General features: G+C 39.5%; 1 protein-coding gene and 1 long non-coding RNA gene across 4 annotated transcripts in view; one reads left to right on the top strand and one right to left on the bottom strand.

Annotated features, from left to right (window-relative positions):
- The window catches only part of LOC101019822 (protoheme IX farnesyltransferase, mitochondrial), a 139,832-nt gene extending 121,282 nt beyond the window's left edge, over window positions 1-18,550 (bottom strand). For all 3 annotated transcript variants that reach the window (XR_002517995.2, XM_021928744.2, XM_003912373.5), the window contains exons 1-3: window positions 18,404-18,550; window positions 13,441-13,574; window positions 10,872-11,193 (exon numbers count right to left, since the gene is read on the bottom strand). Coding sequence is in view for 2 of the 3 variants with exons in the window: in XM_021928744.2 (XP_021784436.1) it covers window positions 10,872-11,193; window positions 13,441-13,574; window positions 18,404-18,446 (499 nt within the window). In the remaining variant the exon portion in view is untranslated. The remainder of the gene's footprint in view (window positions 1-10,871; window positions 11,194-13,440; window positions 13,575-18,403) is intronic.
- A 113-nt stretch (window positions 18,551-18,663) lies between these two features.
- LOC103878661 lies at window positions 18,664-22,470 on the top strand. The gene is made up of 2 exons (XR_638928.3): window positions 18,664-18,776; window positions 22,389-22,470. It is a non-coding gene; the product is annotated as an uncharacterized LOC103878661 (long non-coding RNA).
- Window positions 22,471-23,840: the final 1,370 nt, after the last annotated feature.

Below are 23,840 nucleotides of genomic sequence, written 5' to 3'. Positions count from 1 at the left end.
CCAGATGAGCCCACTCCTCAGAAAGCCCCTTTGTCACCACAGTGTAGGAGAGCTGAGAGGCAGCTACATCATAGCTAGAGGGCTAGAAAGCAGTAGAGGGTCATGAAAAAATGAAAGCAGGGCCTCACCTTGATATAATTCTCACTGAGACAAGGGAGAACACTTTTCTGATGGCTTCACACAGTGTAGCAAGCCACCCACTGCCACCATACTTTGGCACACTGTGGTATTCTTCCAACTCAGCAGGCCACAGCACCAGAGAAGAGGCTGGACACAGACATACCATATGCAGAGAGGAGAAACAGATGACACTAAAACCCAGATTTGGGAAACAGGACATTGGCACTGTTGTTTCAGAAACATGGTAAATAAAAAAAACCTTTTGGAGAAAAAGTTCCCTCACTGCTTGTGCCCTCCTCGTTTCCATCAGGCCACAGGACTGCTAAACCAGTGAATGCAAACTGATGGCCTTGGTTCCTCTCACTTAAAATGAGAGAGAACTCCAACAACAAGTGAAACTGTTAGGTGATGAATACAAACCCAACCCTGCATCCGTTCAATCGACACATAATGAGCGCTTACTATGTGCCAGGCACTGCTGTAGGTACAGAAGACAGAACAGCGCAAACAGACAAAATGCCCCACCCCATGAAGCTTACATTCATTTGGGGTGTAACTACTGTCTGGATAGTGTTGTCTTCTTGCCAGAATAGAGAAAGATAAAGAGAGGTAAAACAAATCAGTGTGACTCATTAAAAAAGATTCTACAGTATAAAAGAAAAAAAAAGTAGCATGGAAGAAGAAGAGGCTGAACATATTTTTAAAAAGATGTACCACAGACCCACTAGACTATAAACTCCTGAAGAGTAAGACCTATCAGGGCAGAGACTGTGTCAGTCACCTGCACCTTATTCTGTCCACAACACTCAGAAGCGGATATTTGGAATATAATAGATGCTCAACAAACATCAGCTGAATGAACAGAACAAGTAAATTTGTACACTCTAGAAAAAAGTAAAGCTCATGAAACAAAGTAGGTTAAGAAAAGTAGTACAAGAAACAAAAACTGCCATAGCAGAATGTTAAAAGTCACGAGATGTAATAAAAAGTAGATGGCACAAAATCAAGTCAGCACTCTACATAACACATTTCAGAAGACCCTTCGGAATGAAGCAGAAAATTATAATGAAGAAAGCAAGCAGAGAAAGTACAACAAAGAGGCAATTACCAGAAAATGAAATAATTAGCATAAACATGAAAAAGGAGATAACTTGATCATTATTTCACCGTATTCCTGAAAAACTCAAGAAATAATCAACTGAAAATGTTTAAATACTTCCAAAATCATTTATCAATACATGTACTGATCTATTTAAGTAAAACTATGAAACTCAAGAGGCATAAAAGAAGACTTGTATAAATGAAGCTGATGTAACGGTAAAGTTCTCAATTCATCCCCGAATAAACATTGAAATCCCAATTAAAATATTAGCAGAATTGAGGTATTATTCCAGGTATACAGCTTCATAAATTCTTTGTGAATAGAACATTCAAACACTGGTTAATGATTTATTAAAAACTGGCAATATCTCTATCTTATACCATTGACCAAACTACATTTCTTATCAATAATAAATTTTATTATAAAATATAAAATCATAAAAATATATTAACAATGCAGATAAATACTGTATTTACAAAATCTTCATATGGGAAAGCCTAAGCATGGTATAAAAACCAGAAACTTGTAAGAAAATAGCTTTGGTTACATCAAATTAACTTTTGCACATGAAAACAAAGATAAATGAAAACAAGACACAAACAACGTAAGACTTTTGTGACAGATATATATAATGAGATCAAATCTTTAATATATAAAGAATCCTTACAAACAATAAACAAAGACGAGCACAGAAGAGAAGGCTGGGAGGCAAACAGGCCATTAACAAAGCAATACAAATCACCACTCAGCATATGACAAATATAAAACCTCATCAGAATTAAGTACAAAATTAAAAACCTAAGTGGACTTTCACACACTGAATTGACAGAGTTATTCAGAAAAATACATTATCGTCAAGCATTCATTGGTGAAGATATGGTGAGGTGGCTAGCATGAATTGGTGCAACTTTTCTTGAGGGGAATCTGTTCATGAAAACTGAAAGCTTTAAAACCATGCATACCCTTTGACCTAACAAGGCCACTTATATACACTTGTCCTAAGAAAATCATTATAGATTTAGCTTATTTATTATAGTACTATTTATAATAATAAGGATAATAAAATAAAAAACATCTAAAACAGGAGAAATAAATAAATACATTATGGTATAACTATGCAATGGCATGCTAATATACCCATCAAAAATAAAGGTATACTTCCATACAGCTAACTTTGAGAAAAAAATACATAAAAGGATATATGTAAAATGATATTACAAGTCTTTATGTTTAATAACAAGAAGTTTAAGAGACTACTTAAATGTCCATTAATAAGGAAATGGTTTGATAAACTAAATACATCTATAGTATGGAATACGCTCAACCTTTAAAAAAAGAAGGCAGATTTAATTGTATTGATGAGGAAGTATGAGGAAGATATACTAATTAGTGAAGAAAGCAAATAACTAAACAAAACATGTAATATAACCCCATTTTTATAAAACAAACAAAATAGAAACTATCTATGCACTAATGTAACAATAACCTTTCTTGAACATTTACTGGATATGGCAGTAAATCATTTGCTTACATTATTGCTTATAATCATCACAATAATCCTTTCTGGAAGGATTATCTCCATTGTACAGACAAGTAAACCAAGGCTTAGAGACTTGAAAAAAAATGTGCCTGTAACCACAAAGCCAATAAATTGTAGACCAGAGATTCCAACCCAGCCAGTCTGACTCCAGAGGCTGTACTGCTAATATTAAAACACAGACTATGCACAGATAAAGGCTAAAAAACTGTATGCAAAAAGCCTGGTTATTGGCTGGACATGGTAACTCACGCCTGTAATCCCAGCACTTTGGGAGGCTGAGGCAGGTGGATCACCTGAGGTCAGGAGTTCAAGACCAGCCTGGCCAACATGGCGAAACTGCATCTCTACTAAAAATACAAAAATTAACTGGGCGTGGTGGCAGGCACCTATAATCCCAGCTACTCAGGAGGCTGAGACAAGAGAATGGCTTGAACCCGGGAGGCGGAGGTTGCAGTGAGCCGAGATCACACCATTGCACTTTAGACTGGGCAACAAGAGCGAAACTTTTTCTCAAAAAGAATAAAAACCCTGGTTATTGCATGGCCTGAAGGGACTTTCTGTATATTATGTGATTGTGTTTTAAGAAAACGCTACTTTTAAATTTTAAAAGTCACTAAAAACAGGGTAAACATGTTGATACACAAAAAGACATAAGCAGAATATTAATTTTTTTCAATCACAGAAGGCATTTACACTATGATCGTATATTGGTTTATAAAGCAAAAACATACGAGATGCATAGAAAAAATTTCTGGAAGAGAATATACCAAAATATTCAAAATGGTTTTATTTTGAGATAGTGAAATTATAGGAGGATTTCAATTGTTTCTTTTTGCTTATCTGTATTTTCTATTTTTTCTAAAAATAAATACTTATTAGACATATAATTAAAAATAATACTATAACATTTAGTAAGTATATCGTTATTCAGGTACTTATTTCAAAAAATAAAGTTCAAGAAATCATAGTAATTCACTCATTTCATACTGAGTGAATGCTAATAACCCCTTAATACAAATATTTAATAACTGAAGATTACAGTAAGTTGACTTCTTAAACTATACAAGTGATTAAAATGAATGTGTATCCTCCATTTCTGCTTTTTTCTTTTAATAAAAAACAGCATTCTAAGCTCTAGGAGAAAAAAATTTATAAATTGATAGACCATATTTCATATCAGTTCCATCAACAGCATCATCTATTGGTTCCAATAAATAATCTATTTCAGTGTTCTGGTCTCAAAAAATGTGTTGCAGCGTTTCAGCACAGATGTTCCTCTGGAAAAAAGTTCTGCTTTTTACTGACCTATATTAAGTATAAACTCAGTTGAGTCACCAAAGCCTCTTATGATCCTAATCCAAATAAAATTTCTTTACCCCAGTGTGGTCCATGCAATGAACTCCAAAAACATATTGTAAATAGCTCAGTTGGCAAGAGAAACTCAAGGGAGACATATTATTCCTTCTTTATAATCTGTCTTACTTCCCTTCATTTAAAAAAAAAAAAAAAAAATCTTTAAATGGCATTAGCACCAGCAAATGTTTGGCTCCTATCCTGGCCTAAATGCCAAGGCATCAGGCTGCTGCTACCTTCTATCCCACAGATGAAATGAGTACTATATGGCCCTTCACTTATTCTACAGTTAATTATCCTCTGTATATTGCAGCTATAAACAAAAGAAGGCAAAGAAAGAAAGGCTAGTTCTAGGAAAGGGATCGCTGACTCCCAGATATTTCTGCCTCGGCTATCATTAGCTATAAATGAATTGTGCGAGATGTTAAGAGTCCAAAAGAAATCAATTGACAGATATCAGGTATTTTCTTAAATAAAAAATCCTGCTGACTCTAAGACACACGTGACTTCTAGTAATAAACTAAATAGAGAGGTAAAAGGTCAGATAAGAGGGTAGGGGTCACTCAAAGGGTGCTGCTTCTTTAAATGGAACAAGCAGAAGGAAATGACTTTAATTCAATTAGTTCATCCAGAAACCTGGGGCGTGGAATATATAAAATAATACAAGGGAAATTTACTGCCCTGGGACCTTTCCATCTGTGTGTGTAGGTGAGGCTGCTCCCCTTTTCTGTGGTGCATCTGTCTTGCTTTCCATGCCTCTCTTGTGTGGTCCAGATTTTGCCCAGTTGGCTTTTCCTGCTGCCAGTGGTAGCGACCGGCTCCGCTGGCTCTCACTAGGTGAGTTGACTCCACATTCAATCAGACCACTCGGTCTGGGACTGGTACTCGCTGTCTGCCTAACACCTACTTCGCTTTCTCGAAGTGTGGTCTAGGACCACCTGCATCAGAATCATCTGGTGTCCTCGTCAGACATGCATATCTCTGGGTCCCGTCCCAGCCCTAGGGGATCTGAATCAGTGGAAACAGTGGCCAGGAATCACTGTTTTAAGAAGCCCACCATGAGGGTACATCACCATGCTGACATTTGGAAGCCAATGAGTTGATGTACACTACACATCACAGTATGTACTATTAGATAATTTATTAATTTCTTGAGATTTCAGATAGTATGTTTTAGATATCAAACCCTGCATCTGGAATGACAATTCAGATTTATAACCATATAAGCTACATAAAAGGAGAAATAATACAATAGCCAGTATGAAGGAAAGGAAGATGTGGCCAAGAGAAAAGTTGATCTTAAACAAGTTATCCTATTTTCCTGTGTTTCTAATGAAACAAGCATTATGATAATAAACTTAAAATTATTTTAAAATGAATTATTTAAAGCAGCTCATTTAAGACTCTAAGAAGACACAGCAATCATTATTCTCTGATTTAGCAACCAGCCAACACTGACTTCCTAATTGGCAAATAAAATAACTCTCACCGGCCAGGCTTCTCAGGAGACCTCCAGCATTTGACATCCAGTCCAGATCACTGCCCTTTATGAACTGGATCTAGTCTTTCGGCTTCTGTGACAGGGTCTTTTCCGGTCTTCCTCCCTCTGACCATTTATTTCCTTGCCGGGTCCATTATATACCTTATCCGATCCTTAAAAGGGGATATGCTCCAAAGTTCTGGTGACCATCAGCATGGTCACTCCACACACTGATCCTCGGTAACACCATTTACTACCATGACCTCACTGCCAGCTCCAGGCTGAAGACCCCTGGTTCTTCCAGCCTCATGTTCTCTCGGAGCTCCTGCCTTTCACAGCCCCCTGCCCCACTGGATATGCCAGTAGCAACTCAAATTCCACTTGTCCAAAATTGAACTCATCATGTTTTCTTTAAATCTTTTCTTTCTTCCATATTTACACTCTTAAGTCTCAATACCACCATTCATCTAGTTTTTCATCCTAAAACCCCGTAATCGTGTCTAGAGCAGGGGCGGTAAATCCAAAGGCCAATGGGGGTAGCCAGGTATTAAATTTATTTTTTAAGAAATATGTGTATAGTTCTTGACATGTACTAGGCACTTGCATGTCATTTGCAAATGTTAACTCACTTATTACTCAGAACAACCCTATGAAGGAAGTACTATTATTATCCCTAGTTTACAGATGGGTAAACTGAGGCCGGTGAGATTCTAAAACTTGCACAAGGTCAGTCAGCTAGCGAAAGCCAGGATTTGAATGCAGGGAATCTTCACTCCAGAAGACGGCTCACTCTGCTCTCTCTCAGAGAGCAGGATAGAGCCTAGAATAATAAATGACAAAAGGGCCCACAAAGCTGGAAAATACCTGCTTCACCTCAAGGTATTCAAACTCTCTGCAGCTTCATGCTCTCAGCTCTTATTTCATGTCTCCTTAGCAATCCACTTCATCAAGCTAAGGTCCTACTCATTCAGTTCCCTTAATGTTTCTCTCTCTATATCTATCTTTCTCTCTCTCTCCCTTGTTCTCTTTCCCCACCACAGCCTCAGTTCAGGCCCAAGTTGTTTCTCAGTTAACCACCACTATTTGTCTGCCATCATTCTTGCCTCTCACTAGTCTGTGCTCTCCGATAGAAGGTCAGCAAACTTTTTCTGTAAAGGCCAGATAGTAAACATTTCAGGCTTCCCAGGCCACAAGGTTTCTGTTGCAATTAACTCTGTCACTGCAGCATGATCTATGCTCAGAACAAGTGGGCGTGGTTGTGTCCCAATAAAACTGCATCTACAAAAACAGGTGATCCTTGCTCTATAGCACTACCCACAGCAGTTTTCTTAATCAAGCCTATTCCTTCCACTGAAATATAATCCAGATGGTTTCAAAGCATTAGAGAATATGCAAAAATATGAAAACATCAGAAGAAAACATGAGTGAATGCTTTTGTAACCACAGGGTGATGAAACCCTTCTAAGCATGAAAAAAACAGATACATAAAAGTCAAAAATCTCCATGGGGCAAAATAAAACAAAACAAAACAACAAAATACCACAAAAAAAGAAAAGGACAAAATGAGAAAAAATATTTGTAATGAATATGATGTATAAAATGCTAATTTTCTTTATTTACAAAGAATTCTAAAAAGTCAATAAGGAATGACCAAGGATATAAGAGCTAAATAACAGAAGAAAAAACACAAATGATCAAAATAGAAAAAAGATGCTAAACCTTACCAAAATGGAAATAATGAAAACTCACACAAAATCTTTTTCAATGATCAAACTGGCAAAACTGGGAAAGACTGCTTATGCAGGAGTGGACTCTACAGAGAAAGTCTAATTCCCAAATGCCGGCCGGGCGCGGTGGCTCACGCCTGTAATCCCAGCACTTTGGGAGGCCGAGGCGGGCAGATCACAAGGTCAGGAGATAGAGACCATCCTGGCTAACACGGTGAAACCCCATCTCTAGTAAAAATACAAAAAATTAGCCGGGTGTGGTGGCGGGCGCCTGTGGTCCCAGCTACTCGGGAGGCTGAGGCAGGAGAATCATTTGAACCTGGGGGGCAGAGGTTGCAGTGAGCCGAGATCATGCCACTGGACTCCAGCCTGGGCGACAGAGGGAGACTCCGTCTCAAAAGAAAAAAAAAAAAGAAAAGAAAGTCTAATTCCCAAATGCTGTTGAGGGGAAGGGCAAATTATACTATGTTTTTAGAAACAAATCTGTTGTTCCACCAAAGATTGAAACGTTCAAAGCTAGCTATTACATTTCTAAATACTGATCCTAAAGGCAGACTCACATGAGTATACAAAGACATACATAAAAGTTAATCACAGAATTGCTTTTAATAGCAAAAAACCTGGAAATATCACAAATGTTTACCTGCAGAAGACTAGTTAATAATGGCAGATCCATACAATGGAATAGTATGCTGTGAATACTGTGAGTGAAAACTATACGTCATAAGAAAATGGCAAGTTGCAAAACTGTGTGTGTGTGTGTGTGTGTATATATATATATTTAAAATGATCCTATTTCTGTGGAAGAAAACTTACAACCATAGCTCTATCTGCATATGTGTCTATATACAGAAGGCGACATTTCACACAGGGGTTTTTAATCTAGAATGGTGGGAAAGGATACTTTCTCAGTTTAAAATATATGCTTCTGTATTATTTGAATTCTTTTTTATAATAAGCCTATACTAATTTAATAGAAATTTTAAAATATTTAAAAGGCAAATAAGACAAAACATAAAGTCATCATATCCCTCCATAGAAGCTTCCAGGACTTTCCATGGCTATGGTCTAACTCTTTAGCCTGATATACATACCAATATGACAACATGACCACTGCCTAACTCTTCAATCTTAATAAGCACCTCTCCTATATGATACTCAGGTCATACTATGCTACTCATAGTCACCCTGCAGCTTTTTGAATGTGCCAGGATAACTCAGACTTCTTTGCTTTTGCAAACACTCTTCCCTCTACTTAAAATTCTCCTCCTCATCTTCCCTGCTGAGTAAATATTCATTCACCTCAAGTCCCTCCATAGGCAAAAACAACCTTAGGGGAAATATAATACACATTAAGCAGACAATCAAATGTTTACCTATACTTATTTGGAAATTTGCAGTGTCTCCCATGTGTTGAGCATGCTGTTGGATGCTTTCTATGCATTATTTGATTTAATTCTTAAATGATCTATTATTATTCCTACTTTACAGACGTGGAAATCATCTCAGTAAAGTTAAGGAACTGCCCAAAGTCTCACCGGCTAGTAAATGTGAGAGCCAAGATCTGAACTCAAGTGTGCTTGTCAATTCCGAGTTTTGAGAAGGGAGACTGGGACCAAGAGCAGGATTAACAGAGGCCTTGAAAGGATCTGACTGGATATAAGACAGGCAGACCAGTTTCCCACGGAGGTGGGGGAACAAGTAAGGACTGACCTAAACGGTAGGGTGGAGGGACAGGGAAAAGGGAAAAAAGGTTGATTCTGAGGAACAGTTTGATCATTCCAGGTTACAGTGTTCCTTTAACACTAAGCAGGGTTGAAACAGAAGATAACATGGAGAAACTATAGACTCATATAAGCTAGGAAAATCGAAAGCAATATTTTCGGAAAGTTAGTTTGGCAACCCTGGGCTGCATGAACTGCAGGGTAAGCAGGGCAGAGGACAAAAGAAAAGAACAGTGAGGAGCTGCTGCAAAAACCAACAGCCTCCCGTGTTTCTAACCTAAACTGGGATGGCAGCTTCAGAAATGAGGATGGGAAAGCAAATCTCATAGGCCTTACGAAAGATTCTGTTGGTGACAGAAATTAGACTAAAGATGAAAGGGAGAGCGGAGAGCAAAAAGTGAAGACGACTGGTTCTAAGGTTTCCCCTCTGAAGGAAGTGAAGAATGCTGTAACTGACAGAAATGGGACGATAAGAGACAAGAGCTAATCTGCCGGGTGGACGTGCTAAGTGATGGCACACACAAAGAAGCTCCTGCTGTTGACAGGCCACATCTGATGCCTTACAGGCTGAGAGGCCTCTTTTTTGGGGTGGCATCCTTATAAGCATAACTTATCTATAGTCATTCTTAACATGTCAGCAGCATGACACTCAGGCCACTTGTGTAAATGACAAAAGAGAATTTCTTTAGAAACATGCTGATTCCTTGCTTAGTGACCATAAACCACTGAGACATGTTTTCAAGGTTATCACGCAGAATTCATCTCACTGTCTTAGAGTTACATTATGTAAGTCTTACTAAGACGTTTTAGCTCCTTCACTAACCCCCCTGTGTCTATTCATCATTTCTTTAAAAACAACTTTCTTTAAGTAAGGCTGGTCGCTAAGGAGAGAAGTTGTCTAGTTGCCTGCTTTTGCCCTGGATTTCAGGCTCAAGTCTCTCTAAAAAAAAAAAAAATCACTCTTTCCCTGATCCTTCTCTGCACTCACAAGCCTCCCTGTCTCATCTTTTCATCTGACTCCAACATTATTTACCACTTTCTGTCCTCAAAGAGGCCTGGCTTACTCTTACTATTCACACATTATATTCAGTCTCTTTATTCTCATTTAAGAGGAATCAACCAGGTTTCCCCCAAGTTGCAGCATGACCCAGAACATACCTTCTAAACAAGGTTAGCCCAGAATAAGCTAAGTCAAAGTTTGGCTATACGATGGGATAATAATGATGTTCTACCTGACTTACAGGGTGATTGTAACAACCTGTAATAATAACTTAATTATGGTAATACAATTTGGCATATGATGCTAGAATTAGGTTAAAAAACAAAATCTGGTTCAAATCTCCTTTCAGGAAAAATGTACCCTACCTCGCTACAGACCTGTGACAACCCCAGAGGCTCTACAAGAAGCAAAACACAGAAGTGAACTGGGAGACTCAGTAGCCACTGTGGATTCATATCAGGTCCAGCAGTGCAATTCTTCCCATTCCAGAACTCAAGTCGACAAAACTTACTATCTTATGCATCTTTACGTAGGTGTAAAAACACTAAAGACAAGGAAGTAAGCAGGATAAACATTCAACTTTAATTGCAAAGGAAAGGGTGACTATTTTTAGTACAATACTTACAATGCAAAACTATTTACAATTCTGTGTAAATAGAATTCAGAAAATTTAATTTCAAATCCCTGTTAAATTGAAGAGAGGAAAAATACTAAGACAGGACCTGCAGTTGCAAATTATTCTTTTCGGGTGGTAAATAAAATGAGCTTTTTGTTTAACTAAAAATAAAGTTTCAAATAAGTAAGTATATCAGAAAAACAAAGTACCTGTGAGTTTGATTTTGGATAGTCGAGCCAAAATTCCTGGCAAATCATACACTTGCAGCTTCATCTCTTTCCACCGCTTTTCCTCTTTTGTCTCTTTCCGTACATCTATTGAGTCTTCAATTACTGAGGCTGGCTCTAGTTCTATCAATTCCTTTTCGTTTGGCTTTCTGGACAAAGATAGGCTGGGCGGTGAAAGAGGTCTCATCTCATACATTTCTGCTTTGGCTTGACTTGAAGATATTTTTTCAAGGAAAGGAGATGCTACTGGTTCTGGCTTGGGTTTTACTTGCTGGTTGTGGCTTCTGTTCAGCTGTGTGACATACTAAACAAAAAAGCACAAGTTACTATAAAACCGAGGCCCAAATGCTCTCAAACGATTGTTTAGCAATCTCTTTAATCAGTTCAGCTTTTACATTATTTGAAAGCTTTTCCCACAGCTTTAATATCTGTTAATTATGGAAATCACTATACTAAGAGATATGGAGAATAAAATTTAGGCCTCAGTAATGGTTTTCAATTTCTGTAGTTTAGAAAAGCATAGAAATATACGTTCCTTGAAAGAAAAATACATTTACTTGTTATCCATCTCCTCTAGAATTTGCCCTGGAGGCTTAACATTCCAAATACAATAAAAAAGTTTTCAATAATTAAGAGCCCAGCCGGGCACAGTGGCTCATGACTGTAATCCGAGGATCCTTGAGCCCAGGAGTATGAGACCAGACTGAGCAACACAGGGAATGTCTCTACAAAAACAAAAAAAAAATTAGTGGGTCATGGTGGCATATGCCCACAGTCCCAGCCACTTGGAGGCTGAGGCAGAAGGATTGTTTGAGTCTAGGAGATTGAGCTGTGATGGCACCATTGTACTCCAGCCTGAACGACACAGTGAGACCTTGTCTCACACACAAAAAAAGAAAGAGCCCAAGTCAACCTGTTGACCTTCCATGTTCTCAGGCAAACAGCATAGGGAGGGGCTCAGTGGTAGGGCATAATCCAGGGCTGAATGATTTTCTAGCAGGGCAGGATGAAGACAGAACGTGGGCTGCAGAGTCAGATAGTCTCTACCACTTACTAGCAAAATTAATAACTACTACTACTATTTGTGAAGTATTTCACAGTTTTATATAATATATATCTCATTTAATCTTCTAAACAGTTGTCAAAGAAGATACATCATTATTAGTATCTCTCTCTCTTTCTCTCTCTTTAACTTACAGATAAGGAAACTAAGCCTCAGAAATAAATTGGCATATCAACAGCTAACAACCAGCTATAGGCAGGCCTGGGAGTGGAGCCACCTATGCTGATAACTATTTAAGAGCCTTTTCCATTACATCGCAAAGATGTGAAATTACATACATTAGTCTTAATAAAGAATTACAGACTCATGAATGAAGAGTTCTATTTACATAAAAAAGGGCATTACACATATTTGAATTTCTCCTCTGAATAGCCACCATTATCCTTGACCCCCCAACTTAAAAAGCCTGAACATTTCTGGAAATTTAAATTTCTTATCAACATATCGAGTTTTATTAAGATTTTAATTTAATTTTAAGTTTTAAGTTAAAGATGAGAGAAATGTAAAATAGGACTTTAAATTATAAGTTTGCTGTTCTTTCAGGCTGGCACTATGAGTTTTCAGCTACCATTCTGCCATTCTACGACCCTTTTTCTATCTGAGAAAATGCAAATGGCCTCGCTGGCAATTAACAGTAAGTTCCATATTGCCCATAAATTCACAGAGTCAACCTGGATTGATGTATGTTATCAATACCTATTATAAAATGCCGAGAAAATTATAAAAACTGTCGAATTGTTTGAATTTACTCAGAAGTGCAATTGTTAAAAAAGACTTTTAAATGTACTGCTGATTTAAGAAAATGAGAGGGTTGGCCGGGCGTGGTGGCTCATGCCTGTAAGCCCAGCACTTTGGGAGGCTGAGGCGGATCACAAGGTCAGGAGATCGAGACCATCCTGGCTAACACGGTGAAACTCCGTCTCTAATAAAAATACAAAAAATTAACCGGGTGTAGTGACTGGTGCCTGTAGTCCCAGCTACTCGGGAGGCTGAGGCAGGAGAATGGCATGAACCTGGGAGGCGGAGCTTGCAGTGAGCCGAGACTGCGCCACTGCACTACAGCCTGGGCGACAGAGCGAGACTGTCTCAAAAAAAAAGAAAGAAAATGAGAAGGTCACACTTTTAAAGCAATTATTTCTCTATTACTGATGTAGTCACAGAACTCCAAAGAATTTTAAAAGATGTATCACAACAGTTCAGCTTTTCCCAATTTTGGCCAGGTCGAAATATGCCACAAGTTTTCAGTCTTTCTCTAAACATAATCAGTAAGTTCAGGATCATACTTTTAACCTCAAACACCAGAATTATTCTGGTTTCGGTTAAGAATAATCAAAACAAGAGATTTGGATAAATTTAAGGACACTAAATAAAAGTTGTTTTCAAACAGTATTTCTTAAAACTTTTATTAAATAGGAATTTCTGAAATTCCCTCAACAGAGAAAAACAAAGGCAGAAAGTAACAGAGTAAGAATGGTCTTCTAAACATACCATACGTTTGAGGAAGCTAAAGTGCTGAAATGTAATCCACCGCTTATTGACATTCCTGAAAAGATGTAAGAACTTGTGAGGGGATTCCTGTATAGTTCTTCTTTCAAGATACCAGACACAGCCTCCTACCCAACCTATAAAAGAGAGAGAAGTGGAAGAAAGGTTAAATGATTCGTACTTCTTATCAAATGATGACTACACCTCCCCAGAAGCAAAGCCAGCCACTAATGCAGTGCTACACTGTGTGATGGCTCTGAGCTTTGAAATAATCTAATCTAGATTTGTGAATAAATGCAATTTACCAGCCCTACTCATTGTTCAAGTCAGTGTAAGCCTTCAGAAGGGCCAGGGAAAATTTTCATTTCAGGGTCACTATGCTTTATTACACTTAATGCTGAAATGACCACGCTACAGATCTTTTCAAGAAAATATAAAATGATCCGTTCAGTCAATTTTTCAAAAGTAGAAAATAAAAAGCATTAATTTTTCTTAATAAATGACAATAAATTGAAATAGATAGATTTCAGGTTAACATTTTAACTACGCAGGGTAAGACAACAAAAAGGAAGAAGAAACAGTTCCCGATAAAGTATGACTCTATCAGTCTAGTTAGGAATAAGCTATTTTTGTTGTATCTAAATTTGGGCTTTTAGATTCTACTGAAACTTCTCTCAAGTATCAACAAATTCAATGCTTCTCTGCCTTGGTCCTCATCCTACTGAAGCCTCCGACAAGCCATACAACACTAGATTCTCCCGATGGCTTCCATGACACTAAGTGTTCCTGGTTCTCTGCATTCTATTTCTCAGTTGCAGATGGTGTCTATTCTTGCTATGTATGCCACCTTAAGGTAGTCATGTTCCCTCTTTCTGAACACTAAATATTGTCCCTGAGCAAACGTAATTATAGGATAATTTCTGATCTTCAAACCATTTCTAGAGTCATTGGGCCTATTTCCATCTCCTCTCTTGGTGTCTCTACATGGATGGATTGCAAAATGTCTGTAAGAGCGTTTTATGCTCAATCAATCTCTACTCTGTTCCCTATTGCACATAAAACCATTACTTATTTAAGACTTCAGGAACATCTTGAACTCTCCTGTTATCACCTAACAACCATCAAGTCCAATCTACTCTGAAATATAGGTCAGATCTGCCCACTTCTTTCCATTTTTACTGATCATCTTACATTTACCATCTTATATTTGGACTATGGTAATGACAGCAGCATTCAAGCCAGTCCTCCTGCCTTCAATACTTCCTTTCCTCTCTAATCCACGTTCCCAGATGCAACAGTTTTCTTCCTGCGGCCCTGAATACATATTACTCACACAACCCACCAAAGCAACATTGCCCATGACCCTCCACTAAAAACACCACACATTTCACAATTTGCTCATGTTTCTATTGTTTCCTTGTTTGCATGCCACTCTCTGTCAAATTTTCTGTCTTTTTGAACTACTCTATCACTTTATGCCATGTTGTATGACACTTCTTCATGCAAATTGTTCCCATCATCTAATATTTTAGTTCCTTGATGGCAAGAATTCCCCTTTACTCACCACCTTTGTACAACAGCTAGCAGAGCACTTTTATATAATAAGGAAATAATGTTTGATGACTAGACAGCCCAAACAGCACACCTGGACTATGGGAAGGAGAACTATCACAACCCCAAGAAATACATCACAATTTTCTTAGACTGGAGATAAATCACTTCTTCATTGAAATTACAGTCTCAAACCTGAGTTAACTGACATGCTTGTTTTCCATAAACATGAAAATGTGTTTGCCTTGGAACCACCTTGGAAAATAACTTTCATGATTAAGTGGGTGGATTACCTGAGGTCAAGAGTTTGAGACCAGCCTGACCAACCTGGTGAAACCTCATCTCTACTAAATACAAAAAATTAGCCAGGCATGGTGGTGCATGCCTGTAATCCCAGCTATTTGGGAGGCCAAAGTGGGCGGATCACCTGAGGTCAGGAGTTTGAGACCATCCTGGCCAACATGGTGAAACCCCATCTCTACTAAAAATATAAAACTTAAGGCCGGGCGCGGTGGCTCAAGCCTGTAATCCCAGCTATTTGGGAGGCTGAGGCAGGAGAATGGCATAAACCTGGGAGGCAGAGCTTGCAGTGAGCTGAGATCCGGCCACTGCACTCCAGCCTGGGCGACAGAGCGAGACTCCTTCTCAAAAAAAAAAAAAAATATAAAACTTAGCCAGCTGTGGTGATGGGCGCCTGTAATCCCAGCTATTCAGGAGGCTGAGGCAGGAGAATTGCTTGAACCCAGGAGGCGGAGGTTGCAGTGAGCCAAGATTGTCCCATTGCACTCCAGTCTGGACAACAAGAGTAAAACTCCATCTCAAAAAAAAAAAAAAAAAAAAAAAGATTAAGTGGGTCAAACTGAGATTTTACAGAATGGTAGTAAGAAGAAAAAACAGTTAGGAAACTGACATTTCATTTAGTTGAAACACGTCACATTTCTATGAATCAGTGCCCAGAAACTGAAAGACATTTCAACCTTGTGTAAACAAATTTAAGTTTGAAGATACACAAAGATTATACATTAAAATTCTGGAAGCATAACACCATATCTATTATTCACCATCAACACTGGCTCCTGATTTTAGGACGTTTAAAATTAGGTAAGGAGACAAGTAACTAAAAAATGCTGACATTTTTTATTTTTACTTTTTTATTTTTTGAGATAGAGTCTTACTCTGTCACCCAGGCTGGAGTGCAGTGGCACGATCTGGGCTCACTACAATCTCTGCCTCCTGGGTTCAAGCTATTCCCCTGCCTCAGCCTCCCAAGTAACTGGGATTACAGGCGCACACCATTGCACTTGGCGAATTTTTTTTTTCTTTTTTTCTTTTTTTTTGTATTTTTAGTAGAGAGGGAATTTCACCATGTTGGCCAGACTGGTCTTGAACTCCTGACCTCAAGTGGTCCACCGACCTTGGCCTCCCAGAGTTCTGGGATTACAGGCGTGAGCTACTGTGCCTAGTTTTTAAATGGCTATAAAATACTTAGAACTTTTAGAAGCAAAATCAGGCATGATACTACTCGATCACTAACACTGTCCCAGGTTACCTTCTCTGCCACCTCGTCCCACCATGCTGCTTCCCCATCAAGCTCTCTTAGTAATCTTCCAAGTGGATCATAGGAAGTTATACAGGCCACTTACTAGCAGAGTTTTTGGTAATTACGTTCACAGCTTCAGGGAGTAAGCTGTTCATTAATTCCTTCCATACCACCACTGCAAAGACTGATGCAGCAACAAACCATGTGGGCCATATACAGCCCACCATTGGAACTGGGGAATTCATAGTAGTCAAGCAGAATTGACCTACAGCTGACAATATAGAATGGAAAGGCAGAAAAACAGCTAATCTGAAGGATGCATGCTGGAAAAACCTACATACAGAGGAAATATTTCAAGCACTAGAAAAGGATGAGTTCTCTGAGAATGAGTGCCCAGGATCAGGATCAAAGAACATTCACAGTCAGGGATGGTAGAAGGTAACAAAGAAGTGATTCAAAAAAGAATCACGGGACTTTAAAAAACAACAACTTTTCATTATAGAAAATCACAGCCATGTGTAAAAGCAGAAGAGTACCATGAGCCCCCATTACTTATCCCCAAGCTTCATCAATTACCAAACCCTAGCCAATCTCGTTTCATCTATTCTACCTCTCCACTTTACAAACCAATCAGGACCTTTGAGATCACCTACTTCAATTACATCATTTTACAGATGAGTAAACTCAATTCCAGAAAAGTCAAATGAATTGCCCTGGGATCACACAGACCAGAAGAGAGCCATAAAATAACATTATGAAAAAGAAGAATGCAATTTCATGGAGTCACAGTGTCAACATCACCAGATGGTACAGAGAGTTTGTGTGTGGTTGGTGACAACTGAAAAAAGTTTCCGGGATGTGATCAAAAGGCAGTCCCTGGCTTCTCTTATCTGGCCTCTAATATGCACTACCAGCATCGCATTCCTCACACAACCATTAGTTAATCATCTAAGATACTGGGGGCAAGACAATTCCCAACGTCCTCTTTCATATCTCCATGGGGACAAATTGCATCCATCCACAAATAACTATTGGGAGCAAACAATGTACATTAAGTAATGTTCTGGGCACTGGAAACAGAGGTAAACCAGAGATGGACACTGTCCCTGCCATCACAAGGTTTATATTCTAGTTAGGAAAAACAAATAATAAACTAGTATATAAATAAACAAGTATAGACTGTGCTAACCATAATGAAAGAAAGAAATGGAATGATGTGAAAAGAAAGAGGGCCCTAGTTTATATACGGTGGTCCCTATAAAGGCCTCTCTGAAAAGGTGACATTTGAGATGAGACATTACCAAGAGTCAAGGAAGAACATTCCAGCTCCAATATACATTTGTCACTAGTTCCTTCGAGTGAAAGGATATTCAAGACCACTCTGGCGGTACAAAGACAAAAGTCTCAGGGGGACTACAGCCCGCTGTCTGCAACTGTCATTATCATCACCGTTGTCATCATGACCCTTTATATTGGAACAAGGCTTCTGAGTGGAAAGCAAAGTACTTCCTTGTCATTGCAAGCCAGTGGCTAGAAGCTGAGGATCTGATAAGGAGAAGAACCCCAAGGTTCTACTCTGCCCTCTCCTCCAGCTTCCGCTATCTAAAAACCGAAAGAAGCACTAAGACGCCGCTCTTCTGCAGAAGCCGGATGGAAGAGGCGGTGTGGACCACCAAAGTCACAGTGCAAGACTGGACCCTAGTTCCGTAGCCTCTTCGCTCCAAGCTACTCCAGAGGTCAGTTCCCCCACCACACCGGTGGCCGGCCAACCTCGCCAAGGGCTCCCCAAGGTTGCAGCCAGCCGGAACCACGGCCTCGCACGCGGCAATAAGAGAAGAATTTCCCCCAAGGTCGTGCCCAAGGCAGGTACGGTACCTGCCAGGAGGCGTGAGGAGAGAGTGTGAGGAGATGCGGCCATAATTCACGAGTCTGGCCGCTCCCCGGGATCCCCGTGTCCTCTCTCCTCACGGGCTGCCGGGCGCCGCCATCTTCCTTCCCCGCCCCCCTGTGGGAGTAGTTCCGGGCCGTCACTTCCGGCCGGCGGGCTCCGGGAGGAGGGCGTAGTGGCTGTAGGTGATCGCAACGTACACGCTGGAGTGTGGCGGGCTGACAGGTCTGAGACCTGAAGGACCCGGGAACCGCAAAGCACGGTGTGCCTCCGTTATCCTGAAGAAAAAGCCGCGCGCAGACGACTGGCCGGCCCGCGCTTGCAGCTCCCAGACGTTGACAGGCATCCTCGGGTGACCGGGTGAGGTGGGCAGGGCTGGGCTGCAGAGTCCTTGCGGGCAATTTAAAGTTACAGCGGCCGAGCGCTGTGGCTTATGCCTGCAATCCCAGTGCTTAGGGAGGCCGAGGCGGGAGGATCGCTTGAGCCTGGGACCTCGAGACCAGCCTGGGCAACAAAGCGAGACCCCACCTCTAGAAAAAATGTAAAAATTAGCCGAGTGTGGTGGCGCGAGCCTGTGGTCTCAGCTACTCAGGAGGCTGAGGCGGGAGGATCGCTTGAGCCAGGAATGTCGAGGCTGCAGTGATTGCGCCACTGCACTGCAGCCTCGGCGACACAGTGAGACCCTGCCTCTAACAATAAATTTTAAAACAAAAATAAAGTTACAGTTAGGACACTTCCAGGTGACAGGAGCATCATGAGGAAATGGTTCTCGTGGCGATGCTTCCACCTCCACGTCTGATCAGTTACACTTTACCATAGTCTATCAAATGGGAGCCCAGATGAACTCCGGATTACTTGTTTCTGAGCCACACTAAAGGAACTGAATCATCCAGATGTTTCCAGATGAAGAAGGTGCATGTAGAGGTTCATATTTGGTGCTCTGGAGTGAAATCCATATTTCAGTTCTGCCCTTGTGACCTTGCTTGAGCGAGTTACCCAAGTCCTCTGGACCTCAGTTATCTAGCAATACGATGGGGTAATAATAGCACATCTTTTATAAACGGTTGAGATAATTAGATAAATGTGTGTCATGGGTAGTCAGGCACCTACTAGGTACAGGCACTAATAGATTATTACCTGTGTTATCATAAGTGTTGTGATTGCCGGGGCAGATCTCAGCATCCCCCAACCCCTCAATCTTCTTTTCAGATTGGGGTTCCACAAGTACAGGTAGATTGAAGAAAAGATTCCACTTTTGAAAAAGAAGAGAAAAATAGGTAATTGGGTTCTAAAAAGGCAATTTCTTTCTGTGTTTTCAATAATGAGAGGATAGCGGTTTTGGTTCACCTCAACTAACATTGCTAGGCACAGGGAACGCTGAAGAGATTAAGACACCCCCCGCCCCCTCCCCGATTCTGTAGGAGCTTACACTAGACCAATGAGGGGACAAGACGTTGTCGATTGTTACTACCAGTGTGATAGGGGTAGTATACAAAGTGCTGCAGAAACACTGATGAGGTAACATTTCTGTGGGGTTGGTTTAAGGAAGGCTTCAGAGATTTAAACTTGGTGCTCTGGAATGAACGGTAAGATTTTTACAGCGTACAAGAAGGGAAAGGACACTCCGTAAAGAGGAAAATAGTATTAAGTACTGTGTTAACAGTTTTTGAACTCTTTATAATTTTCCATGTGCTTTTATAAACACTTGTTGTTTAAACCTAGAGCAAAAGTTATCCTAAGTCTGGCACATTAAGGCCCAAGAGTTTTAAGTAATCTGCTCAAAGTCACCTAGCTGTCGAGTGCCGGAACAAAGACCCGAGTCCCTGAAACCTGTGAGAATGTTATATTTTCACCATGCTATAAGGCCTTACTCACCTAAGCATCTGGAAGAGTCATAGCTTCTGTGATTTATAAAACAGTGTTTTCACCTTGGCTGCCTATCAGAATCAAATGTAGGACTTTAAAAAATTATAGATGTCTAAGCCACCTCTAGACCTATTGAATCTGAAGAGGTGTATGATAGATGTAGAGAGACCTGTAATTTTCTCTTTAAAGCACCGCTGGTGATAGTGATACACAGAACTGAGAATACTGGATTCCAGCTTTTACTTCACAACACAACCATGTCTAAAAAGTTGATTAACATAAATGTTATATTTCACTAACTCCTAAGTCCTCTAGGCTTATGATAGACAAGGGGTTTAATGGATATGCACCTTCTTGACCAACAGATTTTTCCTTTGTTTTAAATTTTTTTCCAAAAATGGGGGCAAGGTAAGACCAAGTACACAAATGAATGCTTAGGTTTTTATTTATTTGTAGAAATTAGAGGCTGGGTGCGATGGCTTACGCCTGTAATCCCAGCACTTTGAGAGGCCAAGGTGGGCAGATCACCTGAGATCAAGGGTTCGAGACCATCCTGGCCAAAATGGTGAAACCCCGTGTCTACTAAAAATACAAAACTTAGCTGGCTGTGGTGGTGGGTCCCTGTAATCCCAGCTATTCTAGAGGCTGAGAATTGCTTGAACCTGGGAGGCAGAGGTTGCAGTGAGCTGAGATTACACCCCTGCACTCCAGCCTGGGAGACAAAGCAAGACTCCGTCTCAAAAAAAAAAAAAAAGAAATTAGAGTAAATGTTTTATAGAGAAATGTCTGAGAGATAATACATTCTGGCTTTACTGGCCAAGAAATGCACTTACCTATCTACTATTTGTGATATAGTTAGCCTAGGCCATCGTACTCTCCAAAAAAGTAATCCTGTGGAGATACTTCTGGAATGAAGAGGGTTCCATGACCATATACATTGACTTGGCCATGAGTAGTGGCAAGGAAAGCAAGGAAAGCTGAAAATAGAGTTGCAATGATTACCTTAGGCCAGTCACAATTCATCACTGTGGACCTAGCCATATTGCTATCTCAAATCAAATTAACATTAAACCAAGGAAGAAGTGGGGAATAGATTTTGGATAAGTAACTGAAAGAGTATCACAACTATTTGACCCACAGTTTTCCAAACATTTTGAACACAACCCATTTTATAAAATACCATTAAAACAGGAAATAGTACTTTCAGAGATAGGCCTCAGAAATCTATATAGCTCCCTACCTTTTCATTTCTAGATTTGTAAACCCAGGTCCAGAGAGGTTAAGTGATTTACTCTGTAACAGAACATTGACTCTAGACATCCAAGTCAGCATTTTTTCCATTTCATTATATTGTCTTTTTTTTTGTCCCTCAGTCTCCCTGTAGCATCTTCGTTAATGAAACAGTGTAGGACTCCACAATTAGATATAGTATTTATTTGACTTTGCATTTCACATTTCAAGCAAAATATGTTTCATAGGCTATGTTCAGTATCACTTGTGGAAAGAGATATAAGTAATCAAAAGCATTATTTTTTAACCAAAATATTAAATAGATGTAAATAATTGAAAGCATTATTTTTAGCTAACAGCATTATATATATTATTGCATAATTACAGAAAGTTGAGTTATATCATTCAATTGTGTGTTAATATGATCATTACCACTTATGTTTTTTCCTTTTTTTTTTTTTTTTTTTGAGACAGGGTCTCACTCTGTCACCCATGTGGGAGTGCAGTGGTGTGATCATAGCTCACTGCAGTCTCAACCTTCCAGTCTCAATTAACCCTCCTGTTTCAGCCTCTGAAGTAACTGGGACTACAGGCACATGCCAGCATGCCTGGCTAAGTTTTAAATTTTTTGCAGAGACAGGGGTCTCACTGTGTTGCCCAGGCTGATCTTGAACTCCTGGGCTTAAGCAATTCTTCTGCCTTAGCCTTTCAAAGTGCTGTGATTATAGGCGTGAGCCACTGTGCTCAGCCTGCTTATATATTTTTAAGTAGTATTCGTAAAGCTTTGTAACTTGTCTCTTAAAATTAATATTTCAAAAGCCTGAGAACCTAGAAAATGGAAACTAACCTATACTCTCGTCCCATTTTGTCCTGTAGGTTGGCTGCTCCTTTGCTTTCAAATAAGATTTCTTCTCAGAAAGTCTACATGTACTGAATAAAATCTGCAGTTTATACAATATCACATGACTTGAAAGTAAATCCTAACTTTTTCAAAGCCTCGCTGAATTTCCCACAATAGATAAAGACCCAGCTTTCCCTAGGAGCTGAAGGGAGAAAAAATTCCCAACCTAGTATGCAGGATGTAACCAGTTGACACAGAACTATGTATTTGAAAACAAAATAGATTTCAAAACCTAAGGGGAGGCAAATGATTTGAGTAGATTTTCTTCCAAGCAGACTTACAAATGCCAAGAAGCACGAGGGAAAAAAAACCTTAGCATCAGTAGTCATTAGGGAAATGCAAAGCAAACCTACAATGAGATATCATTTCACATCCACTTGGATGGCTGTAATCAGAAAGTCAAATAATAACAAGTGTTGACAAGGATATGGAGAAACTGGAACCCTCAAAGATTGCTGACGGGGATATAAAATTATGTAGTCACTTTAGAAAACAGTTTAGCTGTTCCTTAATAAGTTAAACATGGAACTGTATGACCCAGCAGTTCCTGTCCCAGGCATAGACTCAAGACAAATAGAAACATACATCCACACAAAAATGTATATATGAATATTTATAGCAGTATTATTCATAATTGCCAAAAAGTGGCTACAACCCAAGTGTCCATCAACTGATTAATGTATAAATGTTGTATATCCATACAGTGGAATGTTTGGCCATAAAATGAAAATGGAGTACCAATACATGCCATGATATGTATGAACCAAAAAACATACCAAGTATAAGAAGTGTCACCAAAGACCACATATTGGATGGTTTCATTTATATGAAATGTCCAAAGTAGTTAAATCCATAGAGACAGAAAGTAGGTTAGTGTTTGCCTATGGCTGGGAAGGTGGGTAGAGGTAAAAGAGAAGTGGCTGCTAATGGGTACAAGGTTTATTTAGGATGGAGGAGGATGAAAATGTTCTAAAATTGATTTTAGTGATAGTTGAAAAACTCTGAATATGTTAAAAATCATTGAATTGTACACTTTAAATAGGCACATTGTATAGAATATGGATTATCTACCAATAAACCTGTTTTTAAATTAGACAGGAAGAGCTACTCAAGGAGATCAAAGGTCCTGGTGTTGGACAGACATCTACCAATAGCTCTTCCCTCCTCATGTAGAGTGGAAGATGTAACTGTCCAGAATAGACGCATTTCCCAGCCTCTCTTGCAGCTTGATATGACTTTGCAAGTAATTCTCAACAGTGGGATGCAAGCATAGGTAATGTGTTTAAGTTCCAAGCGTCCTTAATAATGAGATACCAGCCACATATTGAAGACAGTGAGTCAATAAAATAGGCAGAGCTTGGGTCTCTACTGCTTGTGAAACTGCTGTATCAGTCCTGGACTGGTTTCCTGAGGGACAAATAAACTTC

This window comes from Papio anubis, chromosome 17, assembly GCF_008728515.1.
Source record: "Papio anubis isolate 15944 chromosome 17, Panubis1.0, whole genome shotgun sequence".
In the NCBI taxonomy this organism is placed as follows: domain Eukaryota; kingdom Metazoa; phylum Chordata; class Mammalia; order Primates; family Cercopithecidae; genus Papio; species Papio anubis.
Note: the sequence above shows the minus strand (reverse complement) of the source record. Positions and strands in the feature narration are given on the sequence as shown.